This window comes from Urocitellus parryii, chromosome 6 (assembly GCF_045843805.1).
Source record: "Urocitellus parryii isolate mUroPar1 chromosome 6, mUroPar1.hap1, whole genome shotgun sequence".
In the NCBI taxonomy this organism is placed as follows: domain Eukaryota; kingdom Metazoa; phylum Chordata; class Mammalia; order Rodentia; family Sciuridae; genus Urocitellus; species Urocitellus parryii.
Genome location: NC_135536.1, coordinates 89,199,994 through 89,227,413, shown reverse-complemented (window position 1 = coordinate 89,227,413; position 27,420 = coordinate 89,199,994). Strand labels below are relative to the sequence as shown.

Sequence of the window (27,420 nt, the reverse complement as noted above, 5' to 3'; positions counted from 1 at the left end):
CCTGGCAGAGGGAACATCAGAACACACACTCCTCCCTAGCTCCATGCCCCACAATTTTCAGGGTCTGGGAAACGTCCAGAGGCCCCTTGTCACCAAAGGGCTGCAGGTCTGGTGTCCAGTCAGCCCCATAATCCCCAGAAGATCCTTGGCTACAGGATACCTGCAGCCAGAGGCCCAGCCCCTGAGCTCGAATCCCAGTCCAGGTCCTGTCATGGCTTCTGAGTACGAGATGGGCCACATCCGCCAGCTGCAGGCTCGGCACATGCATATGCAGGAGAAGACTTTCACCAACTGGGTCAATAACATCTTTCGGGTCAGCCGGGTGAGTGTGGCTGGGATCACCCCCAGCTTGGGCCAGTGGACATGGGGTCAGGCTGTCGGTTCATTGGCCTGAGGCTGCTCCGGATCCCACAACAGAGCTGAGGCAGAGCTCCTTCCTCCTAGACAGCTGCTCTGGCCTCCACCTGCTGGATCCCAGGATGGGGTGGGCAGAGCTGACCCTGTACCTGCCCATCCCCTTCCCAGGTGGGTATCAAGATCCAAAACCTGTACACAGAGCTGGCCGATGGCACTCACCTACTACGGCTGCTGGAGCTCATCTCTGGAGAGGCCCTGCCAGCGCCTAGCCGGGGCCGCCTGCGTGTGCATTTTCTGGAGAACAACAGCAGAGCTCTGGCCTTCCTCAGGGCCAAGGTGGGTTCCAGGGAAGTGCTGCTATGTGTGGTGCCTGGCAGGCAGCAGGGACACACTGGATGGTCATCTTTCCTAGGCTGGGCCACAGGGTAGAGCAGAGGATCTGGGGCCTGACTAAGAGAAGAACAGCTAGGTTACAGAGGAGAGGCATTAAAGGCTTTGCCCAGCACTCTGGCTTGGAGAACACCCAGCCGGCTGTGGCAGGAAGCCTATTGGGACTGCAAATGTCACTGTCTATAAGACAGAACTGCAGAATCCAACACCGAAAGAATCTTAGTGCTCTCTTAACCTTCTTATTTCATAAAGGTGCCTGCAATTATTTACAGACAAGATCCATGACCAGGCAGCAGAACCCAGATACAGGGCTAAGGGAGGCTGGTGGAGAGTGGGGGAAAAGTGGGAAGAGCCCCAGTTACTGAGACAGGCAGCAGGGAGAGTACAGGACCTACCTTGCAGGAAGAAAGGCCTCAGCAAATAGGAGGAGCCTGAGTCACCAGAGAAAGGGACAGGCCAGGGAGATAGAAGCAAGAGCTCCTGAACACAGTGGGCCCCCATGGCCAGCACAGGGTGGTTTATATTGGGGAGCAGGAATTAGGAAGGTTCCTGGCCTCGGGTACCGAGGCTGTGAGGTGCTGTCCTGGAGGCTATGGGCACTGAGCTGGGCCTGGCCAGGATGGGCCTAAGTGCGTGAACCATCACCTAAGTCCTGATGGAGGTCACCTATAGTCCCTGGAGCCTGGTGTGCTGGAGAACACCAGGAAGAGAAGAGCCAAAGCCAAGGGAAGGGCAGCAACTGCAGTCCCTAGCACCTGGAAGAGCAAAAAGCTGCCAGCCACAGAGACCCAGTTCCCATGCGGTCCAAGGTCCTGTGAGCCAGTCATCTGTCCTCCAGGATCTTGGAAAGGGTGTGAGTCCCATGGCCTTTGTCAGAGGCTTTGCAGCTCTCCTTAAGCTTTGATATATAGCATGTCCCTGATACCTGTGAAGGTGACATCTTGGTTCCATAGACATCCAAGGCCAAGTGATCAAGACAGGACAAGAGAGCTGCCCCCAGACATACTGTTCATTAAAGTAGCAGAATGTGGAACGCTGTCATTGATGGAGATGGAGACCTTGCCACACGCTGAGCATTCTGTAGCCCACACTGGGGATACGATAAGCAAAGCCCAGACCCAGTTTCAGGGGAGATAGATTAGCTGAATGCAAATCAGCTGTGTTCTGGGACACGTCCTACAACTGTCTGGGGGAAATCAAAGCACTGGTTTATGTCCTGCTAATCTCCGAGGCATTAATTCTCTCATCATGACCAAGTTCAAGCTGCCAGCTAACATTGCTAAACATGAAGCCAGTAGGATGGGCCCCAGTGAGCAGGCAGGAGCGGACTCCAGTCCCCGCCACCCCACTAAGCAGGTGCCTCAACTCCAAGTGCAAAAAGGATGAATGTGCCAGGGAGAGAAGGGAAGTGCCAGGGCATGGAGAGGGGATCCTTTAGAGGGACACAACACCCAGGGGAAGCTCTTCCCTCAAGGCTGGTGGTCAGCTAAGGCCACTTGCCTTCCAGGTCTTAGGGATCAAGCGTGTGTATTTGGGTAGGAGGAATAAGCCTTGGGTTTCAATTTTATGTAAGGTGATCAGGGTAGGCCTCCTGGAAAAGTGACACTTGAATAGAAACTTCAAGAAAGAGAGGTGAATAAGCATGCTGATAGCTGGGGGATTATATTTTCAGTCATTAGGGACAGTCAGGGCAAAGGACTTAAGGTCCATGCTTAGAATCTTACAGACTATAAGATCCCGTAGGCCTCGGTGCTGCATGATTTGGGAGAGTGGAAGATGTATCCAGAAGGTGATGGGATCAGATCCTATGGAAATTTGGCAATTATTCTGTCCTCTTCTCCCCTTGATTCACCTTTCCTCCTGTCCAAGTGGCAAGATCTAGGGCAGAGGTTCTCGACTTCAGTGTACAGAATGGCCACTCCTGGTTTGTTCAAATGCAAATTCCTGAACCCTGGCCCTAGAAAGTCTGGTTTTGTGGTGCTTGGGACTCGAAATTTCCAATAGGCTCTGTTGGAGAGCCTAATGAAGAAGACTGAGATTTGAGTGTGACCCCAAGGGACCCAGGCACCCCCTTGAAATCCTGAGATGCCCCTGGAGGTAGAGGCAGACACTGGAGTTGTCTGTTTAGCTCACACATCTGTAATGACCCTGCTGAACCAGTGACCAATGGCCCAGGTTTCCCTGTAACCCACATATGGGGAATCCCCTGTCCAGTGGTCCAGCTCAGATCACCCGGCTGCAAGATCACCCAGGTGGGCTGAGACCTAGGATCTAACCACTCAGAAAGCCTTTCCTGTCAGGCCAGTGACTCGGAAGGCTGAGACGGGAGGATCCCAAGTTTCAGATCAGCCTGGGCAACTTGGTGAGACCCTGTCTCAAAACAAAATAAAAAGGGACTGGGGGGCTGGGGTTGCGGCTCAGTGGTAGAGCACTTGCCTCGTATGTGTGAGGCACCGAGTTGATCCTCATCACCACATATAAATAAATAAATAAGTAGATAGATAGCTAAATAAATGTATCATGTCCATCTACAACTAAAAATATTTTAAAAAGGGGCAGGGGGCGCTAGAAATGTAGCTCAGTAGTAGAGCACTTGCCTAGCCTGTGCAAGGTCCTTAAGTTCAATTCCCAGCACTAAAAATAAAAGTCTTCCTTTTTCTGCCTTGTCTCTGCCTGCTTTTCCTGGGGGACCTCCCACTGGGGCAGGCTGAATTTCAGGACTTCCTATCCCACAACTGGCTCCCTGGACTTTTGGTTCCTCTGAGTCCCTTAGGAACATGGGTTTCATGACTTAGTACAATCAACTTTGCCCACAGGTACCGATACCCCTCATTGGGCCAGAGAACATCGTGGACGGAGACCAGACACTCATCCTAGGACTCCTCTGGGTGATCATTCTGCGTTTTCAGATTTCCCACATCTCCTTGGACAGGGTATGTGCCCCATGACCTCACCTCAGGCGCCTGGGGACAGCGCAGTTCCACTGCACATTACGTTCCCCACACAAATCCTTGGCATCCTTGGAATTAGTATTCATTCTTCAGTCAGGGGTAAAGAACCCAAGTCAGAGATGTTGCCATATGTTGAAGTGAGAATTAGAAACAGGGCTTCACACCTGACCTGAGACAAGTCACTCACTGGATAGGGACAGGGTGAATTCCCAGCAACACTTTCCACCTGTTTACTGTTCCCTACTTGGCATTGAAACCCTGTAATATTCATTGCACCATAATGCACCCCTAGGGGAAATTTAGCATGTAGAGTCCTACCTCTGGAGGTTCACTAATTCCCCAGTATCCAGAAGACCAATGACCCAGTATTTCCCTCATGGTTCCCCAACTTTTCCCCTTCTATCTTTTTCTCCCCAACAACTGGATCAGAAAGAGTATAAACCAGTCAGGCATGGTGACACTTGCCTGAAATCCCATCAGCTCAGGAGGATCACAAGTTCAAAGCCCGCCTCAGCAACATAGCTTAAAATAAAACATAAAAAGAGTTGGGGATGTGGCTCAGTGGTTAAGTACCTCTGGGTTCAATAAATCTCTGGTTCCAAAAAAAAAAAAAGGAATGAGTATAAACATAATGTTCTTATATTTATCACTTTTAAGTTTTATAATCCCCAAAACAACACCTGAAACTTGATTCTGGTAGGTCAGGAAAGCCAAGCTGGAAAATGAAACTCTATGAAAAAAAGCCACAGATTACAGATTTGGCACAAATCCATGTGGACCTTCAAAACAAATGATGACTATGAGCTACAGAGGAGCAGGGCCTTGTGTGCTCGCAGCTCCAGAGCTGAGCTCTGTTTGGGGGAACAAATGGGCAGATGAACATCTAACTGACCCTAAACCTTTCCAGGAAAGATGAACATCTAACTGACCCTAAACCTTTCCTTTCTACTCACCTCCCCAGATCTTGAGGCCCAATATCCCCTCAGACTTGTCCCTTGGGAGCAGCAGGTACTCCTCGTCCCCTGAGGCTGCCACCTCAGGCCTGCTCCCTGATGACTCAGGCTCCAGCAGCCCTGCTCCCTCCTACGTCCATCTCAGTATGCCCTAGTTCCCATATGGCCTAGCCCAGCACCCAGGGGCTTGGGCCTGGCCTCCTCCCTGGGGCAGAGGGGCCTCCAAATCCTTGAGATGACTCTACAGACCTGTGCTGGTCTCCAGCATCCTTCCTGTCAGAGGAAGGGGAAGAAGTGCATCCTGCTGAGCTGCACTCCTGAATTCATAACAGGAATTGGCGGAGAGGGAAACACAGGAGGGCATCCAGGAGCACAGGAGAGGCAGGGTTTAGGGCAACCGGGGCCAGGGAGTGAGTGGAAGGGGGGTCCCTAAGGGAAGGACAGGGATGCAGGCAGAAAGAAGTTGGAGGAGGATGAAAGGCCAAGAGACAGAAGCACTGAGTGGAAGAGATGGAGATGGAGATGGAATAATAAGGGAAACTATCCACAAAGAGGACCTGGCAGGGCTGGGGGGGGCTTGAAATCAAACCCAGCCGAGTCATTTCTCAGTCCCTGAAGCATTGAGTACTATAGGTGGGGGGCTCTCTTGTCCTTTGTTGGAGGTTTAGGGGTCCAGGCCAATCCCTTTATCAGCTGGGGCCCTGGGCAACTTTCAAATTTCTTACTACACCTCCTTTGTCTTCTGTAGAATGTAAGTACTAACAGGCTGAGAACCTACTACCTGATCATCAGAAAGCCTACAATACAGGGAAGGAGTCAAATAGGGCCCAGCCTCCATTCTATGAGCCCCAGGTTGGTTATCACCATGCCTGGGCCCCAAACCAGGAGCTATTGCTGTTGTGGTCCTCAACTGCAATACAAAACTAGCTACTCTGATGACAGGTGACAGCTTTCAGTCACCCTGCCTCTTTAGAAGCACAATCAATCAGAAGGACTCTTGGCTCTCTAACCCCTACCTCTATCTGTGGATGACATCAGGTAAAATCAGATACTCTGAAGAGAGCCATCTCCAGGTGGGGTAGGATCACAGCATGAGCCACCCACAGTCTGCAGGTTCTGCTGCCCCCACCTGGCCCCACATGGTGTTGACATGCCCTGTCCTACAGGAGGAGTTTGGAGCCAGCGCAGCCCTGTTGTCAGCCAAGGAAGCTCTGCTGGTCTGGTGCCAGAGGAAGACAGCCGGCTACACAAACGTGGGCATCACTGACTTCTCTCGCAGCTGGAGCGACGGGCTGGGTTTTAATGCCCTTATCCACGCCCACAGGTGTGCCCAGACCTGAGTCTCCAATTACTGAACCCAGGGCTGGGGCCTCTCCAGCCCATTTTCCATATCCGCTCTGGCTCCTGGAGGAGGAGGGGAAGTGGGCCCAGAAGTAGAGTGGGCTGACAACTGAGTCCCTGGCCTGGAGTAGTACCCCCGCACACTCCCCAGGGAATTGCCATGTTTGCCTCTGACCCCGGCCTTCACTTTCTGCATCCCTCCCTTCTCTTCATTGCCTTCTCCCCAGCAATTAGCTGCCCTTTTGGAACTTCTGCCCCCATCCCTGGACCTGGCCTCTATGCCAAATTAACCCATCCTTCAGCCAGGGCCTCAGAGAACTGTCAGAGGAAAATGGATTCACAGTAAGCTGGGTCTGGCCAATAGGAACATGTGCATTTTAAAAAGCAGGACACTCTCCTGAAGAGCCCTTCCTGTTCTCTGCCCAGGCCGGATCTGCTAGACTATGGCTCTCTGCGTCCAGACTGCCCACTGCACAACCTGACCTATGCCTTCCACGTGGCTGAGCAAGAGCTTGGCATTGTTCAGCTGCTGGACCCTGAGGATGTGGCCAGCCTACAACCAGATGAGCGCTCCATCATGACCTATGTCTCCCTCTACTACCACTATTTCTCCCGCCTACACCAGGGGCAGACTGTCCAAAAGAGACTCGCTAAGGTTGGTGACAAAGGGAGGTGGTCCAGCCAGCCATAGGGAGCCACAGCTCTGAGGACAGGTGGGATGAGCACAATCTCCAGAGTCAGGCAGACGTGAATTTGAAAACTTCTTTTGTCATTCATTTGCTGTGTGGCCTTGGCCAAGTCATCTAACTTCTCTGTGCTCCTATTTGTAACATGGAGACAATAACACCTGGATAATAGGGCTGCTGTTGGGTTGGTATTCAATGGAGCTTAAGTGGCCCAACATGGAGCCAGGCATACTGGGAAAGTAGGGAGGCAGTGCCTGCTCCTGCTGCTCCTGCCCCCCCTCCCCTCCCCCTCCACTTGCAGGCTGTTAAGCTCCTAATGGGATTAACAGCCCTAGAGAACCAGGAGTCTGCAAGGACAGGCATAGAAGAGGCTCTGCTGGGTTGGGGGGCTCCATGTTTTTGGAGGACTTTCTTACTCTCTGGACGCGATGGCAGAGGCTGAGGCCTGGGAGGGCTGCCCTCAGGGTTGGTGTCTCAGTGGGGGAAGATGATACAGGCCAAGGACTCTAAGATGCTTGGGGTGGGGGTAGGGGAAAGAATGTTCAGGAAAAGGAGTAGACTAAAGGCCCTCAACCCCCAGAGGTGAGGCAAAAGGGTGAAACAAGATGGAAGAAGGCAGGACACAGTCTTGCCCCCAAGTCATGGAGAGGGAGACCACTCACTCCTGAAACTGGATGTGTGATGCCCCCTCCTCTCTGGGGGCTGGGGGACCCCTACTTTAGTGCACCCTCAGCTGAGAGAAGCAACTGGCTCCCAGAGTCCAACAGGGGAGTGCCTCTATTCCAGGGCCTGATCCTTTCCCTGCCTTCCACCAGATCCTGCTTCAGCTCCAGGAGACTGAGGTGCTACAGACCCAGTACCAGCAGCTGGTGGCTGACCTGCTCCACTGGATCACAGAGAAGCAGGCACAACTGGAGATGCGGAACTTTCCAGACTCACTGCCTGCCATGCGCCAGCTACTGGTGGACTTTGCCTCCTTTCGTGCTCAGGAGAAACCACCTCGGCTGCAGCAGCGAGGGGCCACAGAGGCCCTGCTCTTCAAGCTGCAGACAGCACTCCGAGCCCAGAACCGCAGGCTCTTCCTGCCGCAGGAGGGCCTCAGCCCTGAAGAGCTGTCCCAGCGCTGGGCAGGGCTAGAGCGAGCAGAGGCTGCCCGGAGCCAGGCCCTGCAGCAGAGGCTACTACAACTGGAGCGTCTGGAAACACTGGCCCGTCGCTTCCAGCGCAAGGCAGCCCTCCGGGAGAGCTTTCTAAAGGATGCGGAGCAGGTGCTGGACCACGCCAGAGCCCTGCCAGCCAGCCCAGCCACAGTGGAGGCAGCCACCCAGAGGTTGGGCATGCTGGAGGCTGGCATCCTGCCCCAGGAGGGGCGCTTCCAGGCCCTGGCTGAGATCGCAGACATCCTCCAGCAGGAACACTACCATGACTGGGCAGATGTGGCCCACAGGTAAGCCCCAAGCCTATAAACCATCCTCACAAAAGGGAAAGGCAGACCCTCACGCTTCCACATGCCCATTCCTGGCCATGGAAGAGAGGGGTGGTTTATGGAATCAGGGCTCCTTCTAAAAAAATCAATCTCCCATGGATGCTGGAATTCTGCCATCAGTAATTCATACCTTTTGGTAAAGCACTGTCCTTTTGAGGTAGCCTCTGATTAGTTCATTCATTATGGCATTTATGGCATATCCGCTGTGTCCCATGTGCCATTCTAGGTGCTGGAGGTTTAGCAGTGAAGAGAACAAACAAAAATCCCTCCCCTTAAGAAACTTACACACTATTTTTTTTAAGAGAGAGAGAGAGAGAGAGAGAGAGAGAGAGAGAGAGAGAGAGAATTTTAATATTTATTTTTTTTAGTTTTTGGCGGACACAACATCTTTGTTTGTATGTGGTGCTGAGGATCGAACCCAGGCCGCACACATGCCAGGCAAGCGCGCTACCGCTTGAGCTACATCCCCAGCACAAACTTACACACTATTAAGGAAAACAAATAATAAAAATATAACATGAGAGATAGTGATTTAAAATATAGGGTCTGGGGATGTAGCTCAGTGATAGAACGTGTGATTAGAATGCACAAGATCCTGGGTTTGATCCCCAGCACCAAATTAATTAATTAATTGAATTAAATAAAGCAGGATAATGGAATGCTGAGGGGCCAGTGTGGGAGGTGGTGCAGACTTGGGTGGCTGGAAGAGAGTCATTGGAAGATGACTTTTGAATAAAGACCAGAAAGGAGTGAAAGGGCTGGTCATGCAGATATGGGGGACAGAGTGACCCAGGCAGAGGAAACAACAATTGCAGCATCCCAAGGTGGGTTCCTGCCTGGCAAGTCTAGGAAAAAAGTATAAATGCTAGGGGTGGAAGAGGGGATGGGAATTGGAAAGACAGTAGAATGAATCAGATATAACTTTCCTATTTTCATATATGAATACACAACCAGTGTAACTCCACATCATGTACAACCACAAGAATGGGAAGTTATACTCCATGTATATATGATATGTCAAAATAGAATCTACTGTTATATATAACTAAAAAGAACAAATTAAATTTTTAAAAAATGCTATGGTGACTAAAGTGAGCAAGTTACAGGGGTGAGGTCAGGAAAGCTCAATGGCAAGGGATAGGAGTGGAAGTCAGGCTGGGCCTTGCAGTTTTTACTCCGAGAAAGATGGGAAATCTTGGAGGGCTTGAGCACAGAACTGACTTTTGTTTTACAATGGTCACCTGGATGCCATGTTGGGAAGAGGCTGAAGGAATAGCAGCAGAAGCAGAGAGATCAGTTATGAAGCTATTGCTGGGTGCAGAGCAAGGGAGGCAATAGCACAATAGCAGTGGTGGGATTCTGAATGTATTTGAAGGTAGTGCCAAACAGGATTTATAGACAGGTCAGAAGTGGGGTTGTTGTAGAGACAGACGAGGCAAGGCTCCAAAGATAGCAGAAAATAGTTTTATTTGGCTGCAGCCAGGTTCAGAGAGCACAGCTTTTGCTGTAATCAATCCTCTGAACCCCGAGTTCAGGTAGTTTCAGAATTGTATACCCGGTATGTAATGGGAGGGGCTCAGAAGTTCACAGTTTTCACAAGTTTGCATAAAAGCAGCTTTTTCTTTCACTGTTCAGGGCAAATTAACCTTTCAAGGACAACACATGAAAGGGGGAGAGCTTCTTCTCCCCTTTCTTTCCTCCCCCTGCCAGCTGTTACCATGCAGCCTAATTGGTAACTTACCTTAGAAATGTTGACATCTCTGTGAAGCTCTAGCTCAAGGCCAGTGGCCTTGTTTACACATTTCTACAAACTACTATACTAGATACATGTTTGTGAAAAACTATTAAGGGGGTGTCCAGCACCTGGAGTGCGGATTTCTTTCAGGCTAGGGGCCAAGTAAAATAGGGCAACACAAAAATAGGAAGTTTATCTACATTGAACTCTTTTTTGAGACCCTTTTGCTGACAGTCCTAAAATCAGCCATGGTGAAGATTTCTGGAGAAGCCCAGTTAATATATTTTGTGGAGGAGGGGGTGCCACTACAGGGTGTGAAGACTGACTTAAGATTTTAGTCTGAGCATCTGGAAGGATGGAGCTGCCATCAACTGCCATAGGGACTAGAAGGGGTTGGGGCTGAAGGCCTAGACCTTTTAGGTCCTCTTTTGGCTTCTCTGCCTGTAACCAGGCAGGACACATTGCCCTAGTCTCCCCATACCAAGAGGTTCACATCCAGACCCTGCCTCCAGCCTCAGAGGTCCAAATCATCCAGGGCATCCAAGCCTCACCACTAACCTGAGGTGGCTTCTCTGCCCCAGCCTTCTGGAAACTTCCTTTATTCTTGTGTCTTCCAGGCATGAGAAGATCACACAGCGCTGGAAAAGACTCCTTCAGCATCTACAGGAGCACAGGAAGCAGATGACAGGTGTGCAGGCTGTGCTAAGCCTTCTGCAAGAGGTGGAGGCTGCCTCTGACCAGCTCCGGGAGCTACAGGTGGGCACAGGACCAGCCAACCTCTGGGGAACCCAGTAGAGTGAGGGTCTTTCCCCAGCACTGGTGCTCACAGGAATGCAGCACCTTAAGACTGCAATGACCACTTATCTCTGGTCAGGTGCCAGCCAGCTCCATGACCTGTACACAGCATCTGGCAGAAGTAGTGGAGCTGCTTCAGAGACATGACCTGCTAGAGGCCCAGGTCTCCACCCACGAGGCCCATGTGAGTCGTCTTGCCCATCAGACTGCAGAGCTGGACTCCTCCCTGTTCACCAGTGTAGACATGCTGCAGGTCAAAGCCAAGGCTGAATCATTGGCCCAACTCTACCAAAACCTGATGTCTCTTGTCAGGGACAGGTAAGAGTCTGACCTAACTCCTCAACCTTCTTTGGAACTTTTCTGTAACCCCAATTATCTCCTGCCCAGACTAAAATACTGTTGGCCTGACAACCTCCTCTACAATGACCCTCTGTCCCAAGGCCTCTGTCTCACCTATTGAGTCATACAGGGAAAAGAAAAGTCCTAAGGACCCCCAGGGAACTCCCTCCCCATGCCCCACGACACCAGAAGTCTCTTGGTGGCCCTTGCTGATTGTCTCCCAGGCGGACTATGTTGGAGCAGACCCAACAATGGGCAGAATTCCTGAACAACTGTGAGGAGGAGGAGGCCTGCTTGAGAGAACTCAGACAGCAGGTGGAGAATTTGTCCCTGGGCGGGGACCTCAGTCAGATCTCAGTCACCCTGCAGAAACACAAGGTGCTCACTCCCTCGCTCCCTGTGGATCCACACCTTTTCCTCACCCATCTGGCTTGGGAACCCAGCCCCCTCTCCTTTCCTTCCCATCACCAAGCTTTCCCACCTCAACCGGGCCCTGCCCTCTAGGCCCTGGAAGCCAAGCTCCACCGCCACCAGGCTGTGTGCGTGGACCTCGTGAAGAGGGGGTGCGACTTCAGCGCCCGCGGATCCTCGACGCAGCCGGATCCCAGGGAGCGGGCCGAGGCCGTGCAGAGAGAGTGGCAGCTGATCTGGACTAGGATGGAGAAGAGGGGCTTGAGGCTGCACACATCCCTGCTTTTACGGCAGGTAGAGAAGTGGGGCGTTCCAGTCAGGGGGCGGGGCCGGGGCGGGGCCGGGGAGGGCACCTGCCTGTGCTCAGCCCCGCCCTCCTCCCCTCAGTATTTCGCCGACGCTGCGGAAGCGGCTGCGTGGCTGCGCGAACGGCGGCAGGAACTGGAGACTGCGTTTTGTGGGGAGGACCAGGCGGCAGCCGAGGCCATGCTGCTGCGCCACCAACGGCTGGAGCGCGCCGTGCGCTCCTTCGCAGCCGAGTTGTCCCGGCTGGACGAGCAAGCGCGGGCCGCCGCAGCTCGGGCGTCACTCAGGGTGCGCGCCAAGACTGGGAAGGGACTCAGACTTGTGCGCTTCCAAGACCAAATGTGTAGTTTCTGCTCGGCACCTAAGTCCCATATTCCACCGCCCGTGGGCCACAGAGGGCGACAAATGGTCTTTGTGGGCTGGCCCGGGAATCCTGTCCTTCCCTTGGGCGTGGGCGTGGGTGTGTCCCTCCATCCTTAGGCAGGTCGCCTGCTGGCTAAGACCTGAGGTAGAATCCTGTCTGCCCAGAGAATCGAGGTCATCCTAGTACAACTGGGTTTGGCTCACTTTGCTCAGCACAATTCCGGAGCATTAAGCAAGTTCCTCCAGGAATGTCCCTTTTATTTTCACCTCCAGACCTAAAGTGACCCTTAAGCCCTTATAAGTCTCTCTCACCTGACGGCCCTTGTGGGTTTTGTTGGATGGTCTAATCACTGCACCAGACTGCTCTGAAACCTCTCCCGCAGTTCACTGAGCCCCTAGTATCCAAAAGCATGTGTAGTAGGTTGCTGAGTTCTGTCCTCTTCCAAGAAACCTTGCTTGTCGCTGGAAGCAGTGGTGCAGACCTGTAATTCCAGCAATTCAGGAGGCTGAGTGAGGCAAGAGTATCTCAAGTTGAGGCGAGCCTCAGCAACTTAGCAACGCCCTGAACATGTTAGCAAGACACTGTCCCAAAAGTTAAAAAAATAAATAAAAAGTGGCTGAGGATGTAGCTCCGTGTGAAGTATCCCCAGGTCCAATTCCCAGTGGAAGGAAGGAAGGAAGGAAGGAAGGAAGGAAGGAAGGAAGGAAGGAAGGGAGGGAAGGAAGGAAGGAAATTGCTTGTAGCTCACAATGAAGCTAAGGAGGCCCCTAGACTCTCTGTTCATGCTCCACTCCTCTACCCTGAGCTCCAAGGAAGTTCCATGTCCCACTCCCAGGTCTGAAAGGCCCATCTTTCCCTTTTCTTTTGTGTTTATTCCCTGGATAACATAATTATTTTTTTAAAAAAATTAATTCATAGTATATCACCAATGGTCTGGTCCAACCCCCTCTCTTTACAGATGATGTAACCATGGTTCAGAGGGTCCAGGTTATTAAGAAAATGTAGTTATCCCTACCAGAGAGTCTCCTGACTTCCTGTTCTGAGCTGTATCTACCCCACCCACAACTATATTTCTGTGATGCTATACTAATACATAACTCTCTAGGTATAGGACAAAAATATAGGTTCTTCCTATTCTGTGTGTCCTGCTTTTCTAGTTTTTAATTGTTTAAATGAATGAATGGGAGCATCCTAATCCCTTTTTTGTGTCCTCTGTTGTCCAGCCTGTGTTGGTAATGATGGAGAGATCCTGCCTGGCCCCTGGCATTTTAGACCTTTGCTTTGCCCAATGCTGAGTGGCAAAAGCAGAGCTGCTCCTTCTGCTGAGGGGTAGAACCATTAGGCACCTGAGCAGAGCCTTTGCATCTCCATGCAGGAGGAACCCTCAGAATGCTGGAGCAGGACTGATGAAGAGACAATTGGGAGACCCCAGAATGGGTCCCAAATCTTAGCAACACCAGCCAGCCAGCACCCATGCCCCCAGGGCCAGATGCACTTTGCCTCCAAAGGTATGAGGTCAAGAGCCATATAGGAGCCTTAACAGGCTGTCATGAATGAAGAGATTAAACATATTCTATGTGGTGGCTCTCTGGAACATCCAACAACTGAAGGGAAGAAATTTAGGGGAGGCCAATTTGGGCTACTCAGAGACAGCACTGGACTGCCCAGGGGTGTGAGTTCCTGTCACTAGGCAGCCATGGAGAGGTGGTTTTACACCAGCGAAGTTTAAATGAGATGGTCATATAGGTCTTGTCCAGCTTGAAATTCTCTTGAGTTCCCCTTTTCCCACCCTCTAGTTCTTGATCTCTCTCCCTTTCTCGTACTTTTCTTTCATCCCCTCAACCCAGTCCTGAGCAGCTTGGGCTGATGCTGCCACTGCTGTCAACCCTTGCCCAGGGACAGAGGTAAAATATGGCACAGACTGGGTACTTATCCATCCCTAAGGAGGCGCACCAGCCTGTTTCCCCAGTCTTCTCTTCCAAGCTTCTACTACCCCAGCCACCTTGTCTTCCCCTCTGCAAATGTTTCTTTTCTGGCAGGGCCTACTGGGGCCCTACCTTGTCCTTAAAATCTTTTCCAATACCCCACACCATTCTGGCTCCCCCTCCCCCACAGACACCTATATTACTTATTTCACTTGATACATTCTCTGCCTACCTACAGACATCCCAGGATAGTGTCTTACCTGCTCTGAGTCTGTGAGCCTTGCAATTCTGAGAGGTTTGTGAGCCCCTGGATAGGTCCTAAGTTAACATAGGGTCAGGCACAGGGAAGCACTAAAATAACAAATAACCCCCATCTATCCCCATGGTGAGCCTCTGGGTAGAGAAGAGGAGCAGGCCCTGAACAGTGCTCGCAGCCTGTACTCCCACAGGGCCAAGGCTTACCTGGCTCTCAGAAGTGGCCCTGGACACCCCTGAGCTGAAGGACTGGGGAGAATGCCAAGCCAAGGTGCCCATCAGCCATGGCATGGAGCAGGATCCCCAGGTACAACTGTCCCCCACCCCCCAACCAAAGCCTCTGCAGCTTGGTTGGAGCCCCATGTGGACAGACTGCTCTATATCTGCACAGGTGGTGTCTTCCCTGAGCCCTCCAGGGAAAGGTCCAAGCATGGCTCTCTCTGCTGAGTCTGACCTTGATTTTGACCCCAACACCATTCTCCAGACACAGGACCACTTGAGCCGGGACTATGAGAGCCTGCGGGCTCTGGCAGAGGTAATGTTCCTTGTTCAAAAATTGTTCATCAAACCACTAGCCCCTGTGTCTCCATCCCAAAGGACTGATCAGTAACTGACATGCTTCCTGCCTCAAGAAATTTATGTCATGGCTGAGCATAAGTTGACAAATCTGTATATGGATGCAGTATGATGGGAGCCCATGAAAGGAGAGCCCAAGTCAGCGTGGGGGTCAGGGAAGTCACTAACAAGGGAAAGACATTTAAACTGAGACTTGAACAAGGAGAAGCAGAGAGAAGGCAACCTTTGTGAAGTAGGCCAGAACCTGAGTAAAGGCCAGGAGTAAGCTTGATGGAGGAGGCCAAAGCCAGAGTGCCTGGAACACAGATGCCAGGGCGGCAATGGCTAGCAGAGAGCTGGGAGAAGCAAGCGGGGCTGCCTGGGCAGAGCCAAAGCCCACAGGGAAATGTGGATTTGACCTATGAGCTTACGCCAAACCTAACCTCTTATGTTTCCCTCTGTGAGAGGACATGGGGCCAAGCATTGGCAAAGACCCCTTCTGGCCCTAGCAAATGCTGGTGGGCTTGGGTGGGGATCTGCTCTGAGTGCCCTGTAGGGGGCACTGACCCTCATCCAATCCTCACCCAGCCCACCTCTTCTCAGCTCCGCAGGGCCCGGTTGGAGGAGGCAGTGGCTCTCTTTGGCTTCTACCACTCCTGTGGGGAGCTCCAGTCCTGGCTAGAGGAGCAGACTGTGCTGTTCCAAATGCTGCAGCCGCAGGCCAACGACTTGGAAATCATGCAGTCCAAATATAAGGTACAGCCCCTTGAAGCCAAGAGGGGCCTGGAGTGCTCAGTCCCTCCTCGCCTTGCTCCTGCCTCCCTGTTAGTCATGTGCTCTGGGTCCCCATGTTAACTGAGGTCCTATCTGGGAGGGGAGCAGGGATAATAAATAGACCCTCAAGGTTAAGGACTTGGAGTTCTGCCCTTCCAGAGGCAAGCAGCATAAGCATCTCCATGTCAGAGCTTGTCAGACGTTCTTCATAGTCCTATCGAAAGGAAACAACCCCCCCACTCCAGAGGCTGGGAATGGTGGCATATGCCTATAATCCCAGCCTCAGGAGGCCAGGGCAAGAGGATTGCAAGTTCAAAGTCAGCCTGGGCAATTTAGTGAGACCCTGTCTCAAATTTTTTAAAAAAAAAAGTGGGGGGGGGGATGTTGGGGATGTAGGTCAGTGGTAGAGCACCCCTGGATTCAATCTCCAAGTACCAAGAAAAAAACAGAGGCCTGGGTCCTCATTCTCTCCAGAACTTCCTCTTTGCCCTGGCTGTGAGAAAGGGCCACTGGGCTGAGATCAACAGCTCTGCTGAGCAACTGAAACAGAGATGTCCTGGGGACTCCACAAAAATCCAGCGTCAACAAGAGGACCTGCACCAGAGGTAAAAATGAGGGGGAGTGCCAGGTGATGTGGACAGGGTGGAGGTAAGGTCTGGTGCCTCCTATAATGACAGTGTCAGGGACAGGGACGAGAGGGCAGGGGATAGCCAGTCTATCAGCTTGTCATAAAAGATTCTGGTCAGGGCCTCAAAATGGATGGGAAGGTATCCCTGTGATAGAGACATCCCTGTACCCTCTTCCCAGGTGGGGCCAGCTAGAGGCCCTGAAGAAGGAGAAGGGCCTGCAGCTGGCACACAGCATGGAAGTGTGTAGTTTTCTGCAGGAATATGGACACACACAGGCCCAGCTGCAGGACGTTCTACTCCAACTGGAGGCCCTGGAGCCAGAGAGCTCTGAGGCCAGTCACTGTGCCCTGCAGCTGAGCCAGCAGAAGGTCCTGGTGCTGGAGAAGAGGATCCACTACCTCCAGAGAGTAGCTGTAAAGTATGACTGGTGACAGTGCCCTGGGAGGCAGTAAAGTCAGAGGGAGGTCTGAGCAAGGCAATGCAATGAGGAAGGGGACAGAACCTGGGATGGGAAGAAGCACATCCTCATGCTGTCTCCCACCTCCTGGGTACAGGTGGGAGACAGCATGAGAGTGCTCTTGGGGAAAGAAAGAGCCATGTGTCCATGCTGCCCCTAAGTCAGGGTGGAGTGGGCATTCAGAGTTGTTAACACTTTCCTGGGAAATTCAAGACTGAGCAGATGACATATGTATGGAACACAGGGCCCAGGATAGGGCACTGACTATGCAGTTGCCTGTCTCCCAGGGTGGAGGAGTTAGGCCCTGCAGAGAGCCAACCCCTGCAGGAACAGATGGAGATGCTGCAGGGCCTGCTGAAGAAAGCACAGGGGCAGGTGACCCAACAGAACCGGGTGTGGGCTGAGGCTCGAGCCTGGCAGAGCTTCCTGAAGGAGAGCCAGCAATTGCTGCTGTGGGCAGAGGGTATCCAGGCTCGACTGTGCCACGAGGAGGAGTTGGTGGATGTGGCCTCAGGCCAGCGGCTGCTGAAGAAACATGGAGAGCTGCAGGAGGAGATCCACCTGCAGCAAGAAAGGTCAGGAAGGGAGGGCAGGCAGGGTGCACTTCAGGCTGGGTGAAGCCTGAAGACCTCGAGCCCAGAAAAGGAGAGCAGGAAGCAGTGTGGTCACTGGGGGAGTGATACCTGAGACAGGTTTACAGGAGGGACCTAGGCTCAGGTCAGGAAGCCCATAGACTTTGGGGAAGCCCCAGGTCATTGAGCTGCCTGGGAGGCTCTATGCTGTGCAGGCCCACATGCCCCTCCAGGTGAGTTAATAGATGCCACCCCACCAGGGCGATCTAGCGCTGCATTCTGGATGAGGCCGACCCTGCGGGCCCTGGAGTCAAATGGCTCAGAATCCATCCATAAACTACTATACCTGCCTCCTCGGTATAGTGATGCCTGTCCTCCTGCAGGGATGATGTGATGGCCCAACGGGCAGGGCCACCACAGGCAGTGCTCAGGCTGTGAGCCAGTCTTCAGGAGCTTGGCAGATGTCAAACAGACCCTGAGATACATCTGCCCTCTCTCTGATTGCCACACCCCATTCATTACCTGGTTCAGGCTGCAGCAGCTCACAGGAAGTAGAAGGTTTTTTTTTTTTCTACTTCTCACAATGGTGTCACCTATTCCCCATCTGTATGACTGCACCCAGTTAAAAGGATCACCTGTCCTACTTGTGCAAAGGCTCCATGTGGGCTTGCAGTGGCCCTGGATGCAGGCAGACACGTGGTTTCAGTGGTCTGTCTCTGTTAGTTGTGCTGCCCCAACAGGTTCATTTGCTTTGGCATTGGCCATTAGCCAGGCACATTTAGAGGATGGTCAACAGGAGTGAAGGTGTGGCATGGCAGAGAGCTTGGAACTATTGGGTCCTAAGCACTGTGCTGGGCCCATTACATTCACTGCATCCTTCATGAACCCAGGTATGGCTGTCCCATGGGACAGGTGAACTGATTGGCAGACCCCTCCTGCCAGTTACCCTCACATCAGAGCTCCACCGTGAAGGAAGCATGGAAATGAGAGAGGAGGAAGCTGGGAGAGGAGCCAGATAGGGGTTGAACCTCTGCCTGTTGTCCTGGACAGGTTACAGCAGCTGGAAGCTCAGGGCATGACCATGGCAGCCTTGGACTCCCCACATTCCCAAGAGGTGGCCAGTGCTCTGCGGCTTCTGGGCCACTGTGGCCAGGAGCTGAAGGCTGCATGGGAACAGAGACAGCAGAGGCTATGGGAGGGATTGCAATTGCATACGTTTAGCCAAGAAGTGGATGGTTTCATTGCCACCTGTGCCAACCACAAGGCCTTCCTGTGCCTGGACAACCTGGGGGTATGGAACCAGGGATATGGAACTGGGTTGTTACTGGGTTATCAATCCTCCATCACTGGAGGGAGTTCATCTCCTTGGGCCCAGAAGCCCGGCTGGGCACGAGGCCCCTGGGTCCATGGTGGGTGAGATGGTGCTGCCCTCGTCCTCCCAGGAATGACTTCAGGTCTCTAAACCCTAGGAAGATGTGAGGGAGGCCCAGAGCCTGCTACAGCAACACCAGGCCTTTGGGTGGCTCCTGGGAGCCCTGCACCTTAGAGCAGAGGCTCTGCAGGCCCATGGCAAGAAGCTAGTTCAGAACAAACATCCTGCTGTGCCCAGGTGAGCCTGGCCTGCTATTTTTTCTCCTCCTGTGCAGACTGCTGTGCTGGCTGGAGAGTGGGAAATCAGAGGGGTATACCTGGGCTGGGTGGGCCTCAGGGCAGAGAGGAACCCTCCCCTTCCCCACCTCCAGGGTCAGAGAGAAGCTGCAGAGTGTCCAAGTACAGTGGACCAGAGTCCAGGAGAGGAGTGAGCAGAGGAGAGGGCAGCTGCTGGCTTCCCTCCAGCTTCAGGTAAGGGGCTCCCTGGGTATAGGAGGCCTCCCAAGATCAGTGCCTGAGAGTCCACCTATGTGCTAACCGTGTGATGACAGGGAGCATTTCCGCTTACAGAGCACTCTTCCCACACATCACATCGTCCCTCCTTGCAGCACCTCCTGAGAGGCAGGCTCTGTGCCTCAGGTGTTTCCTGATGAGGATAATGAACTGTGGCCACTTGGCTGTCTGAGACTGGGCCAGGCCTAAAGTGCAGGCCCCTTGACTAACCCACCACTGCCTCACCCTGCTATCCCCTTTCCCTGAGTTTCTGGCACACTCTAGGGTTTTATATGGGTCATGCAAGACCAGACTGTGGTTCTGTGAATATTTGTTCAGTTCCAGAACAGCTTTAGGCTGGGCCAGGCCACAGGCCTCCCAGAGCTTTGGCCTATCAGAGCAAGATGGCCAAACATGACCTGATGTTGGCTAGAGGAGTGGGAACCTGACAGGCACTCCTCCTATCTGGGCACAGTGTTCCTGTCCCCAGTTTGTTGAGCAGTAACTTCAGGCTCCATCTCCCTCATGCTCCAAAATTGGCTGTGGGTCTTGCTTTCCCCACAGGGGTCCCTGAGGCGCCCCTTATATAGGTAGGTCCTTGCACCATCCTTGTCCCCAGGCTATGATAACCACCCTCTGGTTGTTGAGCATTCCTGGTTTGGGGGCAGGAATGGAAGCAGGACGTGGTGGAGCTGATGTTGTGGATGGAGGAGAAGTGGTCAGTGGCAGCACATGAGCCCTCCCGAGCACCCAGCAGCATTCTGCGGAAACTCAGGCAGCATGAAGCAGTTGAGAGGGAGCTGATAGCCACCCGTGGGCATATGGAGGACCTGCAACAGGTGGGGGACACTGCATTGAGACAGTCCACACTAACCTACGCGTTTTCATGGAGCACAGTCATTGAAAGAAGAGTCAATTCTAATTACCATGGAATCAGTCAATTCTAATTACTTCCTTCACTTGGCTGGGTGTTCCTTTGCTTGGTACCCAAACCAACATAGAAAGCTGCCACCACCCCTGCTCCCTCCACTCTCCAGGACAAGCCTCAGAGCCTGCCCCTTCGCCAGAATAAAGCTCTTCCCTACCTTCCACTTGGACCTGCTTGCCCTCTTTCCTCTGCCCATAGCTAGGTAGGGGACACATGAACTGCTGGAGCCCAGACAACCTGTGGAAAGCAGCTTGCAGCCTGTCACCTGACCCCATATCCCCTGGGTCCAGCCTGCTGTGGTCCAGCAACCCAGAAAATTGCCTTGTGCCTTTGTCTCTGTGATCCAGGCTGGGAGAGAGCTATTGTGCAGCAGTCCGCATGCCCAGGAAGACATACAGTCCAGGCTTCAGGGCCTGGGGCACAAGTGGGAGGAGTTGAATGGCAAGATGGCAGAGCGTGGGGATGCGCTTCAGCAGGCTAGACAGCAGGAACAGCTCCTGGGACTGCTGCAGGTTACAGGAGGGAGACTTGCTGGACTGGGGCTGGGTGGGAGCAGGCAAGACAGAAGGCAGAGGGAAGGAGTCTGGGTGTTCTACTGCCTCTAGAATGGCACCATGAAGTCCTGTAACCTGTGGAGGCCTCTGGCCCACAGCAAATTGAGCATGGCTTTACCCATCAGAAGGCCAGAGTGGCTCTTCTGTTTCCAGGTGTAGTCAACAACTTGAGTCCTCCAGAAAGAAAGAAGCATGAGGGGCCAGGGAACAGTGTATGGGCACTGCAGTTTGGGAATGACAGCGATAGGTCCCTGGTGAGTCTGGTATTGTAAGACCTGAGTCTCATCTGCTGTGCTATAATGGAAAGCCTAATATACCCCCTGTGGCCCTACTCAGGATGCCAAGGAGAAGATGGAGCAGCTAGAGGGAGCTCTGAAGAGTGCAGAAATGGGGTCCAACCTGTGTTCAATCCGAAGGCTGCAGAAACAGCACTGCCAATTGGAGGATGAAAGGCAGGCACTGGGCAGCAAGATGGCTACCCTCATCTCCCAGGCCCATAGTATGGTCACTTCCCAGACCATCCTAGAGGAGATCCAGAAGTGCCAACAGAGGTGAGGCCCTGTCCACAGAGTGACCTCTGTTCTGTCTTCACCCTGCTGTGTCCTCTCACTCATCCTTTGCTAACCCAAAGGCCCAAAGTGTGGCAACTATGTGACCTGGATGTCCAAACCTCCTTTCTTTCTGAGTGGAGATGTTCTGGAGTAGGAGGGTCAGAGATCCCAGTAGGCATCCTAAGCAGGACACCCCTGTCTGGTCAGGCAAGTCCCCTGGGTGGTGAAGTGGGCCCTGTGCCTCCAGCTGCCTACCCTTTTTCAAATATGACTTTCTTGTATTCGCTGGCCTTGTTCTTCATAGGTCCCTGGCTGGGCCAAGGAAGCAATGGGTCTGGTCCTGGCCCCATTCCCAACTTCTCCCATCTTCTCCCTCCACTCAGGTTCAAGTCCCTGCAGAGCCATCTGGCCACCCAGTGTCTACAGTTGCAAGCCTCAGTTGAGCTGTATGAATTTGACCACCTGAGCAACCTGGAGTTCACATGGGTGGCTGAGCACATGCCCAGGACCAGCCCTACCAGCTATACCCAGTGCTGGGATAGTGCCCAGAGCCTTCAACATAAGCACAAGGTGGTGGTCCCTTTTCCTCCCAGGACCCCTGACATCCCATTCCCAGACCTTAGAAGCCTTCTGCCACTACTCAGGGTATTCTGGCCTCTAAGTCCCTTTTCCTGGATTCCATATCTCTGCCCTAGCTATTCTTGATCTGGGGTCTTACCACAACTGAGTGCTGAAGTCACTTCCATGCCTCTGCTCTGGACCCTGTTGTTAAGGGAACTTCAGAGGCAATGCCTGTCATGCTTTCCTGTGGCAGGAACTCCAAGCAGAGTTGAGAGCCCACCAAGGGCAGGTGCAACGGGTGCTATGTTCCGGCCAGAACCTTGCAGCTTCTGGGCACCCCCATGCTCAGCACATCAGGGAGCAGTGCAAGGAGCTGGAAGGCCGTTGGGCAGAGCTGGAGCAGGCATGTGAGGTGCAGTCACGCTGCCTGCAAAAGGCCATCGTTTTCCAACAGGTAGGATAGAGAAAGCACAAGGTCAGGGGAGGGCAGCCCCTGTGAGGGAGCATTTGTGCACACTCAGGGAGGGAAGTCAGTGGTGAGAGCCTGCGCCAGGAGCTGGCTGGTCCCCATATAGCCAGAAGCCCCTCTATGCAGGCTGCTGGTGAGCACAGTATCCTCAGTGGGTGAGAGAAGGTTCTGAGATTACCCAGTGAGTGGTACTATTCTTGGCAGTACTTTCTTCATGCATCAGAGCTGGAAGGCTGGGTAGAGGAGAAGCGGCCACTGGCAAGCAGTCAGGACTATGGCAGGGACGAGGCAGCTACCTTGGAACTCATCAGGAAGCACCAGGTACCCTGTCCTAAGCAACCCCACAGGGTGGACTTGGGTGGTGGTGGACCATGAAGAGGGGGTCTGTCTCACCCCCAAAGGGAACATATGACTTCTCGGAGGCACAGAGCCCTGCTTTTTCTTCCTGAAGACAAGCCCACTGCCCACCCAACTCCTACGACACCTTCCTCCTCCCCGGCGCTCCTTCTTGCCAAGGCAACCCGAGTGCTGGGACCTGGGAACACTCTCCCTCTGTTGCCTCTCCCTGCTGCCTTAGCCTCTGGGTGTCTCTGCTTCCTCTTCCTCCCTTTCCTCCCCAACACTTTTCTACTCCTTCAGGGGCACCTGCTCCAGCTCACCCCACATCTTCCATGGTATTTTCCTCTCAGGCTTTGAATATCACCCTTAGAGTTAACCAGATGCCCTTCCTGAAACCTCCTTCCTCCCACAGTATGCCCTAATTAAAGGGAAGGAGGCCTGGAAGCCCCCTCCTCGTTTCTGGAATTGAACTCTCAGAACCACACAAGCTCCACAGCTTGGACCCCATGACACTACTATTTCCATGTGTGCTGTGCCTGAGAACCTTTAGTGAACCATTCCTTTAGGATATGCCTAGAGTCTTGGTCCCATGCAGCCCGTGGCCCAGGCTTCCTTTATTCTGTCTTCCTTTATTCTGAGTGAATGGATGGAAGATGAATGGATAGGTGTGGGGAGGGTGGGCAGGTGGGTGGGTGGATGGATAGATGGAGAGTCATTGGGTCCTAGCCTTGCATGGGTTCTTATGTTGGCAGGTGCTGCAGGAGGAACTAGCTCTTCATTGGAGCTCCATGGAGAAACTTGACCAGAAAGCTCAAACCCTCTCTGGTCCAGAGGCCCCTGAGCAGCTGGGTGTGATGCAGGAGAGGCTCCGGAAACAGTTGTGGGTGCTACAGGAGCTGGTAGCCTCACGGTGAGAGGCTTTGTAACCCCTCTCATCAGTGGGTTCAGGGGTCTTAGCCTCAATTGACTGTCCCCATGTCACGGCCGTAAGTTGGTACATATGACCCCAGGCCTATATAGATACATCAGGAGAAGGATATATTTGTTGTTTATACATAAATTCTTCAATCATCGCCCACTGGGCAGGAACTGGGTGCCTCAACTTAAGGCCATTCATCTCTTCCCCACATCTATACCTTCCTTTTACCTTCCCCTGGTCTTCCTGTGCCTGCTTCTCCCTGAATCCTGGATCATAATTTAAGCAGAGACCATGAAAATCCCCATCCTTCAGGTCACTCCCTTCAGCTGGCTCAGCTGTCCCCAGGGGGACAGCAACTAACTCCTTGGGAACCATGGGCTGTCACCACAGGGGTCGAGAGCTGGAGTGGACCCTGAAGCTGCATGAGTTCATGAGGGAGGCTGAGGATCTGAAGAGTTGGCTGGCCAGCCAGAAGCAGGTGGCCAGAAGGGAGGAGAGCCTTGGAGAGGACTATGAGCACGTGCTGGTGAGGGGGCGGGGGTAGGGGAAGGACTGGGGCAGGTTATGGGGGAAAGGTAGCTGGTCCTGCTGGGTTAGATGGAGAAGGTGCAGTGGAGTCACGAGTCCTAGCTAAGGACAGGCCTTCAGAGTAGAGTAGGCGGACTATGCCTGTCCAACCCCACATTTTCCTGTAGGTCACTGAGATGCCCCACTCCCCAGGCTGCCTGCTGCCTGACCAGTGGGTACCACACGAGTTATCCATTACCCTCTCTCCTCAGCACCTCTGTACCAAGTTTGCAAAGTTTCAGCACCAGATGGAGATGGGTGGCCAGCGGGTGGCAGCCTGTCAGCAGCTGGCAAAGAGCCTGCTGGAACATGGCCATAACACTGCCCACAAGGTCCATCGGAAGCAGCAGGAACTGCAGTGAGTGCAGGAGATAGGGGCAGGGGCTGGGAGCAGGGGAAGGTGTCGGGCAGGGAGTCTGGGGTATTAAAGAGGGTTGCATCCCTCATTGTTATACAAAATTACATATAAGAGGTTGTGAGGAGGGGAATGGGAAAATAAACAAGGAGAGAAATGAATTACAGTAGATGGGGTAGAGAGAGAAGATGGGAGGGGAGGGGAGGGGGGATAGTAGGGGATAGGAAAGGTAGCAGAATACAACAGTCACTAATGTGGCATTATGTAAAAATGTGGATGTGTAACCAATGTGATTCTGCAATCTGTATATGGGGTAAAAATGGGAGTTCATAACTCACTTGAAACTAATGTTTGAAATATGATATGTCAAGAGCTTTGTAATGTTTTGAACAACCAATAAAAAAAGATTATATAAATAAATAAGAGGGAGGCATGCTCCAAGGCCCACACAGGTTCTGCCTGTCCATCTGGAGAGGGGCTGGTGCCAGGGAAGACCACAGGTTGAAGTCTGTTTTGGGAGGTGAGGCGAGAGAGCCCTGCCCAGGGCTTTTTCCCACCTACTGATCCCAGAACTTGTAGGAGGAGATGCAGGAAGACTTCCTGGGCCAGGGAAGGGGCTTTTCCATGGGTTCCCCCAGCTCCCATAACTGCCTCCTATGCAGCCCTTACACTCCACTTTCCTAGGTTCCACCCAGCTGGTGTGGATCCACCCCCAGCCTGTGAGCTTCAGGCAAGGTTATGACTTTTCGTAACCCCTAGCACAGGGCCTGGCGTGGTGGAAGCCTTTGAGCTCAGCCAGAGTTTGCTGGCAAATGAGAAATGGAGAGATGTGTCCTCTGCCCCCAAGGCATTTGTAATTTGATTGATATATTGAGAATGAAATGTGCAAGATGTAAGGAGTATCACATAGGAGAGAGATCAATTAAGTGCTGAGCATTATACCAGCAAGGGACCAGATTCACAGTGAAGCTAGAGAGAGACTCCTGGAAAGGAGGGAGGTTTGCAGATGGGCCAAAGGCAGGAGGCACTAAGGAAGAGGCCCATTCAGGAGCTTTGGACAAGTTATGGATACAACCCAGGGAGGAGAAGGGTTGAACAGACCTAACAAGGGAGGGGAACTCAAGGCTGATCCCCTGCTGGTCTCCCATTTGCCGCCACCAGGGCTGCCTGGTCAGAGCTATGGGAGCTGACCCAGGCTCGAGGCCAACTGCTCCAAGATGCCAAGACCACCCTCAGAGTTCATGGAGATCTGCTGGAGGCCCTTACCCAGGTCCAGGTGTGAGCTCAGGGGGAGGAAGGGATTCTTTGTAGAAGTGGGTTCTTCCCAGGCTCAGTACCCTACCCACCATTCCTGACCCTGGTGGACCTCTGCTGTCCTCAGGAGAAAGCCATGAGCCTCCCCAGTGATGTGGCCCAGGACCTACATGGGGTGGAAGCCCAACTGAGGAGACAGGAGGGTCTCGAGCATGAGCTTGCGCTCTCTGAGCAGCAGGTAAGCAGATGGGCTGCCTCCCCCACTTGAGCCCTGCAGGTCCCTCTGGCTTGGCCCATCTGTTCTCCTAGATTCCCCCACTGTTCCTCAGCCTCCAGTAGGGCCCATTGTGCATGGCAGGGCATGACCCAAGGAGGACCTGAGTTTTCCCTGGTGGGACACATTTTGGGATGGTCAGGCCTCTGAGGACACAACCCTTCCTCTCTATCCCTTATATAATAACAGCTGCAGAAACTGCTGGAGGCTGGAGGGAGGGTGCAGAAGCTGTGTCCAGGGCCTCAGGCCCGTGCCATGCAGCAGAGGCAGCAAGCTGTGACACAGGCCTGGAAGAACCTGTGGTTGCAAGTGGAGCAGCGCAGGGCCCACCTGGAGCGGGCATGCCTCCTGGCCCGTTTCCACACAGCAGTGAGAGTTTCTTCCCCTTTTGAGGGGCCTCTGTGTGTGTGTGTGTGTGTGTGTGCGCGCGCGTTGTATTATACCTTGTGTGTGCATGCACTAATGAAAGAAAACTGGTGTCTTTGGGGGGGAATGGGAAAACAACATGAAAAATATGAGCCCATCAAGATGTTAGTCTGGCTGTTCACGGGTGGAGCCCAGGGGACATGGCAGGGACTTCTCAGGTTTGGATGAATGCCAGCACAAATGAGTGACAGGGTCCTGGCCAGGGCTGAGAAGTGAGAGCCCATTATTGGAGACCCAGATGTTCTAGACAATATCCTCTGGATCAACCTGCATCTATTTAACATCTGTGTTGAGCCCTCTGCTAGGAGCTGTGGGTGGAGAAAGGAGGGTGATATGGAAGATGAAATTTCTGCCCTCATGGAACCCACCCACATTGGGGACATGAGCCTAATACACCAAGGAATCAAATGAGAACAGTGATCCTGGTAGTGAGGTCCCAGGAGTCCCTGTGTTCCAATGCCTGGTAGACCAGGAAGCTCAACCTATGACACTATGAAAAGGCTTGAGTTTAGGGTGCACTCTGTCACTTTGGAGCACTCTGAGCAAGGCACTTGGCTCTAGGTTGTTACTCTCTGCCAGTCAAGCATCTATAATTTGACACATACATGGTGTCACTATCCCCTTTCCCTTATGCATTGTTTGGACAAAAGCCCAAGTCCCTCCAGCTCTGACACTATGATCATCCACAGTTCAATAGAAGACAGCAACTTAGCAAGGACCTAAGCAACTCATCCAGACCCTGTCTCTAAATAAAATATAAAAAAGGGCTGGGGATATGGCTCAGTGGTTAAGTGCCCCTAGGTTCAATCTCTTACAGAAAAAAAAAAATAGAAGACAACTGTAAATGTTAGCTCAGAAGCTCAGAGTGGGAGAGCAGGAAGACATCAATGGACAGGGAAGGCTGCAGAGGCAAAGAAGGCCTCAGCCCTAGAAGAACAGGGGAGCTATTTACTCAGCAGCCTTTGCCAACCATCTCCTCTCACCAATTTTCCAGGTAAAGTTTTTAGAGATGGTAAAGAAGGACAAGGGATGCTAAGCAGGAGGACAGTAAGTGCTTAGGAAGGAAGGAAGTCTTGGTG

The 27,420-nt window shown here is 52.8% G+C and overlaps 1 protein-coding gene across 1 annotated transcript in view; it reads left to right on the top strand.

The window, feature by feature from the left end:
- The first annotated feature begins 211 nt into the window (after positions 1 to 211).
- Sptbn5 (spectrin beta, non-erythrocytic 5) overlaps positions 212 to 27,420 on the top strand; it is a 47,543-nt gene continuing 20,334 nt past the window's right edge. The window contains 34 exon segments of the mRNA XM_077799784.1: positions 212 to 322; positions 526 to 693; positions 3,564 to 3,680; positions 5,818 to 5,975; positions 6,419 to 6,647; positions 7,494 to 8,125; positions 10,517 to 10,655; positions 10,774 to 11,012; positions 11,258 to 11,411; positions 11,538 to 11,738; positions 11,832 to 12,077; positions 12,080 to 12,091; positions 13,490 to 13,622; positions 14,513 to 14,601; positions 14,686 to 14,829; positions 15,453 to 15,605; positions 16,098 to 16,228; positions 16,431 to 16,670; positions 16,997 to 17,284; positions 18,332 to 18,572; positions 18,751 to 18,890; positions 19,024 to 19,123; positions 19,813 to 19,983; positions 20,420 to 20,584; positions 20,963 to 21,177; positions 21,561 to 21,747; positions 21,992 to 22,192; positions 22,412 to 22,528; positions 23,299 to 23,456; positions 23,856 to 23,991; positions 24,245 to 24,390; positions 25,549 to 25,663; positions 25,769 to 25,879; positions 26,105 to 26,284. Coding sequence (XP_077655910.1) covers positions 212 to 322; positions 526 to 693; positions 3,564 to 3,680; positions 5,818 to 5,975; positions 6,419 to 6,647; positions 7,494 to 8,125; positions 10,517 to 10,655; positions 10,774 to 11,012; positions 11,258 to 11,411; positions 11,538 to 11,738; positions 11,832 to 12,077; positions 12,080 to 12,091; positions 13,490 to 13,622; positions 14,513 to 14,601; positions 14,686 to 14,829; positions 15,453 to 15,605; positions 16,098 to 16,228; positions 16,431 to 16,670; positions 16,997 to 17,284; positions 18,332 to 18,572; positions 18,751 to 18,890; positions 19,024 to 19,123; positions 19,813 to 19,983; positions 20,420 to 20,584; positions 20,963 to 21,177; positions 21,561 to 21,747; positions 21,992 to 22,192; positions 22,412 to 22,528; positions 23,299 to 23,456; positions 23,856 to 23,991; positions 24,245 to 24,390; positions 25,549 to 25,663; positions 25,769 to 25,879; positions 26,105 to 26,284 — 5,967 coding nt within the window.